The 10,032-nt window shown below is 51.6% G+C and overlaps 1 protein-coding gene across 1 annotated transcript in view; it reads left to right on the forward strand.

The window, feature by feature from the left end:
* RPH3A (rabphilin 3A) overlaps window positions 1-10,032 on the forward strand; it is a 129,537-nt gene that overhangs the window by 103,584 nt on the left and 15,921 nt on the right. The window contains exons 14-16 of the mRNA XM_045296694.1: window positions 1,895-1,974; window positions 2,933-3,007; window positions 6,728-6,837. Coding sequence (XP_045152629.1) covers window positions 1,895-1,974; window positions 2,933-3,007; window positions 6,728-6,837 — 265 coding nt within the window. The remainder of the gene's footprint in view (window positions 1-1,894; window positions 1,975-2,932; window positions 3,008-6,727; window positions 6,838-10,032) is intronic.

Here is a 10,032-nt window from a genome sequence, read left to right on the forward strand (position 1 = left end):
AGAGAGAGAGAGAGAGAGAGAGAGAGAGAGAGAGAGAACTTGTCCCCTGGAGCTGGTGAGCCTTCACACTGCCAAGCACACCGGAGGAGTCCGTCCCATGGGGTCGGCCGTCCCAGGGGAGACTGGTTGCTCAGACCCAGCCTAGTCTTTGGTCTGTGTCTGGCATCCAGCATCCTCTCATCCTGTCCCCATGACAGCCCTGTGAACTACTACACTTCCTGTTCCTGCTTCGACAGGGACGTGTCCACGTGCTGGTCCCAGCTTGGGGAGAGGTGGCCGATCAGGGCAGACCTGGGGGCAGGGTCCAGTTGCACCCTCTGCCCCCATGCTCTTCCCAGGAGTCAGGGTCTGTAGTCTCAGGGCATGCCCTCCTGCTGGGCCACCAGCTGGTCACTGCCCCTTCCACCGGCCTTAGGTATACACCGGGCGCTGTTGGTAGCTAAGTAGACTCGTTAGCATTTATAACGAGCCTGTCTTCATGCTCAGCTCCGCACCCCTCCCTTCCTCGTTTCGGGATTTGAGACGTGTTTAGTGAACACCTATCAGGGCTCGGAAGACCCTGCGTGGTGCAAACAGTTAAGGTGCTCAGCAGCCAACCGAGAGATTGGAGGTTCAAGTCCTCCCCGAGGTGGCTCAGGAGACAGCCCTCTGAAACTGCCCAGAGCAAGTCTGACCTGACGGTGGTGGTGGTTAGGTGCCCTCGACATGACTCGGACTCACAGGGACCCGTGCCCTACAGAGAAAAGCCCTGCAGGGTCCTCCGCATCCTCACCATTGCTCCTAAGCTTGAGGCCCTGGTCACAGCCCCTGCCTCTGCCTCTCCACGTGGTGCCTTCTAGCCGGAGGGGCTCATCGGCTGGCACTGTCTCTGACAGTGTTCTGGGCTATTCTGTCCGTATCCTATTCCTTCTTCATCGTCCGCTCTTAGCCTGGACACTCCGTGGAAACCTGTTCACCAGGGGTGACCCTGCTAGTATTCCCAATACTGGTGCCATAGTTTCCTCCAGCATCCGAGTCCCGCACATCCAGCCCCCACGATACAACACACCGACAGGCAGCACTCAGGCCAGTTCTTTGATGGGTACCCACTAGATGGAAGGGCCTTGAAGGCCAGCAGTCCTTTACAGGCTCTCTGGGCAGGTGCTTTGCTGTAGCATCGTGGGTGACACCTTGGGCTGCTAGCCCTGAGGTCAGCCATTTGAAACCACCAGCCGCTCCGTAGATGAGAGAAAGATGAGGCTTTGGACGTCGGTAAAGAGTTACGGTCTCGGAAACCCACAGGAGCTGTTCTACACTGCCCTCTGAGTTGGAATCACCTCAGTGGCAGTGAGAGAGGGAGGGAGGGAGGGAGGGAGCACTGTTCTCAGGGGTAGGCAGACAAAGGTTTGAGTGAACAGAATCTGACTACCTCCCCTGCTCAACATAAAGGAGTGGGAGGGTGTCTGTTTCCAATGCCTCAGAGAGGGCTCCTCTGAAAAGGAGACATTTAAGCTGAGCGTTGGGTAAGGACAAGGTGCCAGCCATGTGAGGATCTAGAGGGAGAGCATTCCAGGCAGCGGGAGCCACAGATAGGAAGGCTCCGTTATCCCGTCAGAAAATAAAGGAGCGACTTCTCTACGCTCCTCCTGTGCACAATGGGGACTCAGCGGGGATGCCCACAGCCCTCGCCCTGACCTGCCTTGCACTCTGAGGCCGGCAGGACAGGAAGTCGTGAACCAGGCAATGGCCACCTGATCAAAGGCTCCAGGATATGCAGACGACCCCAAAGAAGTGGGGTCTCCCAGGGTGGGGCGCCCCACGCCTTCCTCTCCTCCAGGGGCTCCACAAAGTAAGTCCTCTGGGCATGTCTGCTACCTAAGAGAATGTTCTCTGGGTTCTTGCCTCCCCGCTCCAGCCACCCTGGGTGCCCTGGAGTTCAGCCTGCTCTACGACCAGGACAACAGCTCTCTGCAGTGCACCATCATCAAGGCCAAGGTGGGTGAGGGCCCAGCGGGGACCTCTCAGGCCGCCAGGCCTTTCCCATGATGCCTTGTCTGGGTCCAGTCTGTGACGGCGACGTGAGGAGAACTGGGGACAGACTTCCTCCGGGGGCCACGCCAGGGGCTCTTGCTTAACAGTGGCCACCTCCAGAGAGCCCAAGTAGCCAGGGTCCCAGGGCAGAACCAGGACACACCCGTCCATAACATCTCCTGCGGAAACTGGGAAGGGTTAAGACAGCCTGGATGAAGCTGACAAGGAAGTTCCCATCGCGTGCACACACTCACACACACGCGTGCATGCAGGCATGCTCACATCCTGAGAGCCCGCCTGGCTCCTGCTGCTGCTGCAGCCATCAGCCTGCATGTAGGCTCTTGAAGGGGTGGAGAGACACCCATGGGGGCAAATGCCTCTCCTTGTGGGGGCTTCAGTAACCAACCAGGACTCCCGGCCCTGGGCTGGCCCACATCAAAGAACAAGCAAGAGCTCAGGAACCATAGGCCTGGGTTAAAGCCCGTTTCACTCCACTGTGTGACGAGGGTGGAGTGACTCCACCCCTCTGTGCCTCTGGGTGCTCAGCCTCTCCCCCCCCCACTTACTCTTCTGAGACCCCGACCCCTCCTAGCAATATCAACCAAACTTTGATGGAGCGCTTACCCCATGCCTAAGACCCTGCAGAGGTCTTGCAGCTCGATCTCACCCAGCACCCCCTCATGAAGAGGGTCCTGTCCGCATCCCCATTTGATGGGTGGGCCAACTGAGGTTCAGAGAGGTTAAGAAAATTGCCTGGAGTCACACAGCTAGGAGGCAACAGGCCAGACTTTGAACCCGGACTGCCTGGTCCCAAGGCCGCTTCCAGGATGCGTTTCGTCCTCTTTGCTTGGGATAGGCCAGGACAGGCAGGACGAGTGCTGGCCGTGCCTGACCCTTATCTCCACTGCCTCCTCCTCTGCAGGGCCTGAAGCCCATGGACTCCAACGGCTTGGCGGATCCCTACGTGAAACTGCATCTCCTGCCAGGAGCCAGCAAGGTACCTACCATCTGGTCTGAGCCTCTCGCCAGGTGGCGCACGTGGGCCCATCAGGGGACCCAGGACCTCACTGGCAGCCTCAAAGAGCTCCATGAACGCTTAGAGCAGTGGTTCTCAACCTTCCCAATGCTGCCGCCCTTTAAGACGGTTCCTCGCGTGGTGGTGACCCCCCAACCATACAATTATTTTAATTGCTACTTCATCACTGTCATGTTGCTACTGCGATGAATTGGGCGACCCCTGTGAAAGGGTTGTTCAACCCCCAAAGGGGTCTCTACCCACAGGTTGAGAACTGCTGCCTTCGCGCCTCCCTGAGTGTGGCTAAGTAAGCCCTGGTGAGGGAGACGAGGTGGGCCAGGGAACACTTTTCCTCTAGAGACCAGGGATCAGTCCACTTTCTCAGCCCGAAACTGGGCATGCACAAGAGAAGCTGGTGCTTTGAGAGGCCCCTCACCTGCTCAAACACCTGCACTGGCTCCCCAGAGCTGAGGACCTTCCATTCCTCTGAGAAAGTGTGCCCGGTGGCCCCCAGCCCTCTCCCGTCCAGCAGCCCTGCTGGTCCTTCCTCTACGTCGGGGAGGGAGCACGGGGCTCAGCTCCCTCTCAGTGGGTTGACCCACTACCCCGAGCTCATGACCGGTAACAGAAGTGCGCCCATTTCTCTGGTTCTCTGGGTGAATGTTTTGTCTCCGTTGTGTGAATTCGATATGTGGGTGTTGTTGAATGCCATCCAATCAGTTCTGTCTCACAGAGACCCCCGTGTTCAACAAGGAAGCACTGCCCACTGCCGCACCAGCCTCACAATTGTTAGCACGCTTGAGCCCATTTTTGCAGCCACCGTGTCTGTCCATCTCATTGATGGTCTTCTTGGTCACTGCGCAGACCACTTTACCAAGCAGGATGTCCCTCTCCAGGGACTGGTCTCTCCTGGTCACATGTGTAAAGTACATGAAACGAAGTCTCACCATTGTCTCCTCAATGGAACGTTCTAGCTGTGCTTTCCAAAAACAACTTCTGTTGGTTCTTCTGAGAATCCATGGAATATCCAAAATTCCTCCCCAGCACCGTAATTCAAATGCATGGATTCTGCTCCGGTTTTCCTGCTACTGTCCAGCTTCCATGCGTATGCGAGGGGATGCAAAAGTCCAAGGCTTGGGTCGCGTGCACCTTTGGGCTCCATGTGACAGCTTTGCTTTTGAACACTTTCAACAGGCCATTGGCAGCAGATTTCCCCAGTGCAATGCATCTTTGATTTCTGGACTATTGTTCTCGTGAACATTGATTTGGATCCAAGGGAAATGAAATCGTTGACAACTTCACTCTTTTCTCTGTTGATCCTGACGTTATTTGTAGGTCCAGTTGGGAGGATTTTGTGCTTCCTTTACACTGAGGTGGAATCCATCCTGTGGAATCCATGCTGAAGGCTCTTGTCTTTGATCTTAATCAGCAAGTGGCTCACTTGAGGCTGTGTCCTCTGTGTATCGCAGGCGGATACTCTGCCTTCTTCCAATCCTGACTGCACATTCTTCTTCATGGGAGCCAGGCTCTCGGATTATTTGCTCTGCATCCAGATTGAATGAAATGGTAAAAGGATACAACCCTGCCACACACCTTTCCTGCTCTGAAACCAGGCGGCATTCCCTTGCTCTCTTTGTAGGACTGCCTCCTGGTCCATACACAGGTTCTGCATGGGTGTGACGAAGCGTTCTGGAATTCCCATTCTTCCCAACGTTATCCGTAGTTTGTTATGATCCACCCAGTTGGATACCTTTGCGTAGTCAGTCAAACACAACCATAACTCCTTTCTGACGTCTGCTGTCAGCCAAGATCCATCTGATGACGTCATCAGTGATGTCCCTTGTTCCACACCCTCTTCTGAATCTGGCTTGAATTTCTGGCAGCTCCCCATCGATGTCCCTCCGCACCTGCTTTTGTTGTGTTTGGAATCTTCAGCAAAGACTTAATGACATCCAATATGAATGATCCGGTTCAATAACTACACATTCCGTGAGGGCTCCGTTTGCAGTGGGCCCAAAGACAGTTGGTTGGCCAAGTCGCTGTCTTCCCAACGGCTCGGGGTGGAAGAGAGCGGGCCTCTAGCGCTGCAGGGCTTTGGTGGAACATTCCAGCGAGTCGTCTGTCAATTCCCAGAGCCTTGCTTTTCACGAATGCCTTCAGTGCAGCTTGGACTTCTTCCTTCAGTACTATTGGTTCTTGATCAGAGGTTACCTGTTGAGATGGTTGGGCATTGATTGATTCTTTTTGGCACTGGGACTCTGTCTTCCTTCCCTCGTCTTTTTGATGCTTCTTGGGTCATTCAATATGTCGCCCATACTCACCTACTGCCATCAATTTGATTCCGATGTATAGCAACCCTGATCTAGGGTTTCTGGGGATGGGGCAGGGAGCCTTATCTTAACTTTCTCCCTCTGACCAGCGGATGGGTTTGAACTGCTGACCAAGTCGCTAGCAGTCCACCCCTCAGCCAACAGCACCACCAGGGCTCCACCCCACCCCCACCCCCACCCCCCAGAACAAGCTCATGGCCATTGGGTCGATTCTGACTCATAGTGACCCCATAGGACGGAGGAGAACTTCCCCCTATGAGTTGATGAGACTTTCAAACGTTACAAGAGTAGACAGCCTCATCTTCTGACTCATAGTGACCCCATAGGACGGAGGAGAACGTCCCCCTATGAGTTGATGAGACTTTCAAACGTTACAAGAGTAGACAGCCTCATCTTTCGCCTGGGTTTGAACCTCTGGCCTCGTGGTTAGCAGCTCACCAGGGAACCTGCTCCTCTCCCCAGAGCTCCCTCAGTGGGCCTCCGAATCCTAAGAGATTGAAACTCGAGACTCGGCTATGTCTGCTTCTGTTCTTTCCGCATGAAGAATCCGTAGCATGCTTCTCCCTGGGGGTTTTCAAACTCCGGATCTTCACGTATTTCATTGCCATCCTCGCTGTCTCTTGAGCGGCCCTTTCCACTCCTTCTGTTCAGTTCTTTTGGTCCTTCATCCTTCCCAACAAGGCCTTTTCTTCCTTGCCTGTCCTTTTAATAATCTTTTGGTCTCTACACTCAGTTGGGACAGGTTGTACTTGGACCCTCTGGGGCTCGTTTTCAGCTTCGTAGAAAACGCTGGCGTCTGGTCCCTCCTAGAAGCATCCCCTGGTGGCACAGTGGGATGGGTGTGAGGAGACAAGAGCTGCCTTGCAGGATGAAGATGTAGCAGTTTGCCTCCTGAAAGATTCCACCCAGGAGATCCTGTTAGACACCTCGGCCGCATCCCCTCGAGGGGCTGCTGGCTGGCAGGATTGACGCACGAGCTGCGGGTACCTGTCCAGGCTTGGCTTTCACCTGCTCAGCTCTCAGACTCGAGGCCAGGTAGCTTCAGGCTGATGCCAGGCCACCAGGGCTCTTATGGTCTACAAACAGTTCTTTTCACAAGAAGCTGTCTTGGATTTCTCCTCTTTATGTTCCGTTCCAGGACAGGAACCAGAGAGGGGAGGGGGTGGGGGGAAAGGTCAGAGTTGAACCTTATTCCATTTCTCTGTAGCCTTCACCTGAGAGGTCCCTGTCCCTAGAAGATGCAGTTGGATCACCTGAGCCCCTGGACAGTCCAGGGGAGCCACTCCTGCCTCCTAACTCAGCCCAAAGGCCGGGCTCTCTGCCGGCACCCTGTTGACGCAGGCGTCTGTCTGTCCTTCTTTCTGGGCTGTAGTCCAACAAGCTGCGCACGAAAACCCTGCGGAACACGCGGAACCCCGTCTGGAATGAGACCCTCGTCTATCACGGCATCACTGAGGAGGACATGCAGCGGAAGACCCTCAGGTACCGGGCGGGATGGGGGTGGGTGGGGGGACTTTGAGCCGTGAGAGGACCTTTCCATCTGATTTGTAACTGCTGCAGGATGTGTACAGAATGGATCCATCCATTCAAAAAAAATGTATAGTATTGGTATAAAGTATTAGGAATATACAGAAAAGTGCACAATTTAACCAACACCCATGAGCCCAATATTCATTTTTAAAAACCTTTTAAAACTCATCCGATTCTGCTTGATCTGCTTCAGTTACAATCAAGCCCTGTCGATACAAGTTGTAACTTCTCAGCCCTTGGCCCTTTCCTTCCCTCGCCAAGACTGAATTCTATGATTTTAGACTCCACCTCCGTAATTATGAATCTCAAAAAACAAAACAAAACAAGGATGAGATGCTTGTTTGTCCTGGGGTCCCATTGGACATCCATGTGTACCAGTTTCTGCAGCCAGTTCCCCAAGAGACTCAGATCCATTTCCACCTTTCTCTGCAGACGAGCGGATTGCAGCACATTGCTTCCACACTTCCTGCGCTCGTGTGCCTATTTCCTCCGGACGGAAATCAAAGAGTCGTTCTGGGTCAAAGGCTGTGTGCGTTGGTCTGCTGTGTGGTCCGTTTCTACGAGCCACGCACGCCGCTGTTCAGATGGACCGTACCAAGCGTGTCCTCCACATCAGCGACCATATTGTTTTAAGTTAAAAAAAAAATGGTTTCAGTGTGTGTCACCCACGTGGAAAAGTTCACCTAACCTAAAATGGTCCATCCTCCACACAGTGGGATTCTATATAGCAACATACAGGAGGGAGTACTGTCTCTCCACTGGTCACTCCACGAAATAATAGTACGTTCACTATGGCCCTTCACTTGAGCAGTGTTTTCTCCACCCTTTGATTTTCAGTCTCTTTTTGTCTTTGTGTCTAAGGTGTGTCTCTTGTACACGGCATATGGGTAGTTCCTGTTTTCTTATCCATTCTGCTCCTGCCTGTCTCTCGACGGATACATATAATCCGTTCAGCGGAGTGGATTATACCTGTCGATTACTTCGGTGTCCTTATTGATCAGTATAAATGTATTGCTATCATTTTGAGTGGGTGTGAGCGTGTGTTGGGGGCAGGGACTGCCGGTTTCTTTATTCAACATCATTTTCTGCTCGTAGACCTTTCTTTCCTTCTTCACTGCTGTTGTTTTAAGGTTTACTAAATCTTAACGACTCTCCTCTTTTTTACTTGGGTGAGGTTTATTCAGTTGTTTGCTTGTTTGCTTGAGATTACCCTGTAATGTATTCCTTCCCCACTGGAAAACAGTGTATTCTGTTTTGAAATCTCTTTGGCTTCCTCTCCATTTGAAACCTCTGTAGTGACACTATTCCCTCTATGTACTTGGTAATAGTCTTCATTACATATCGATAACTCTGGCTCCCTATTTTCAGTCTTGTAGGTTTGTTTTAGCTTGGGCACTTGTATATGTGGGTAGACTTCAGGGCGGGGGTGTCATGTATGTTCATCACGGGTTGTTGGCTCTCTGTCCAAGGGACTCCCCTGGGTCTTTCTTGTACGTTTTGTCTGGTTTGTACAAATTCCTTTAGCTTCTGTTGATCTGGAGGTAGCCTAATTCCACCAACATAGTTGAGGGGAAACTTGGTGGGCTATGTGACTCTTGATTGGCTCTCCCACCTCAACCCCACCCCTCAGTTTTATATATGTCATCCCATTGCCCTCCTCCCTGCGCAACATCTGCTGAGAAATCGGAACCCAGCCCCATTGGTTCCCCTTCGTAGCTAGCGTGTTGCTTTTCTGAGCTGCCCTCGGGACTCTTCCCTTGTCTTTGGGTTTGGGAAGTTTGATTATGATAAGTCTTGCTGATTTCCTTTTGCAACCCACCCTGTTTGGGTTCATCCATCTCCTGAACACCTAGCTTTTCATCGTTCGTGATCTTAGAGTTTTCTTCCAACAACTCTTCAGAAATGTTCTCTGTGCTTTGGCTGTTTCTCCCTGTTCTGGAATCCCAGTCACACTTAAGTGATTCCTTTGGATGGTGCCCCACATAATCTCTAGGCTTTCATTAGGTTTAAAAAAAAATTGTATTGCTGTTGTTTCATTTCTGATCGTTCCACCAGCAGATTAATAGTGAGAGATTTGTCTTCGTTCCTTCAACTCTGCCTGTGCTCTCTCGGTGCATTGTCCATTTCTGAAATCTTAGCATTAATATTCTGATTTCTCCTTGCTGCCTTTGTATGATTTGTGCTTTTTTTGTTTGTCAGTTTGTTCTTATACGGTTTCCTTGAATTCGTCTAAAGCCTGTGTGTGTGTGTGTGTGTGTGTGTGTGTCTGTCTGTCTGGGTCTTTCTTGCTCTCATCTGCAGCTTACTTGCTCTTTCTCCCAATTCCTTGAAGGAGTTCACAAACCATTCTTTTGAGTTCCAATGTCTTTTCTCCCTAAGAAAGGTCTCCTGCCTCTGCTTTTGGGTAATTTGTTCGAGCCACTCTGTCTTGTTGTTTTGTGTGAATGTAGATTGGTGTCTCCTCGACATCACGATGTTGTGTTTGTATTTAATTGACCATTGCATGTTGGTGAGACCTTAGCCACTCACCAGCCTGTCACTTGGAGGGTGTAATGCAGAGGATGAGTGTGTGCACAGTTCTGTTTTATGTCCATAAGCACGGTTGAGGGCAGGTTTGGCTCATGTTTGGGGCGATTTTTGAATATTCAGGTGGTACAGGAGTGGATAGGGACCTTTCCCGGTAGGTGTGGTATAGGAGGTACTGTGTGGCTGGGCTCAATGCATGGTTGCTTTCGCCTGCCTGGGACTAGAGGGGGCAGAGAGAGGGAGGGAGGGAGGGAAGGAGGAAGGCGGGGTGGGCAGAAGAGAAAGCAATTAAAAATAAAAATACAAGCAAAAGAAAGCAGGCAAACAACAGTCAGAAAAAAATAATTTAATCAAAAATAGAAAATAAAGGGGGGGAAACCAAGATAAGCAAAAGGAAAGAGAAAGAAAGAAATACAGTAAGTGAAACAAGGGCAGAGAAAGAAAAGAAAGAATCCAGAAAGGAATGAGTAAGAGAGGGGAAAGAGGAGAAGGTATAAACAGAAAAGAAACAGAATAAAGGAAAGGAAAAAGGAAACGGAGAAAGGATCCACAACACAATGGAAGAAAAAGAAATGAAAAAAAAAAAAGACAAGCAGAAAATTGGGGCAGGAACAGGACCCA

The sequence above is a fragment of the Echinops telfairi genome, unplaced genomic scaffold (genome assembly GCF_000313985.2).
Source record: "Echinops telfairi isolate 266 unplaced genomic scaffold, ASM31398v2 ScPeMD7_7412;HRSCAF=8450, whole genome shotgun sequence".
Taxonomy (NCBI): domain Eukaryota; kingdom Metazoa; phylum Chordata; class Mammalia; order Afrosoricida; family Tenrecidae; genus Echinops; species Echinops telfairi.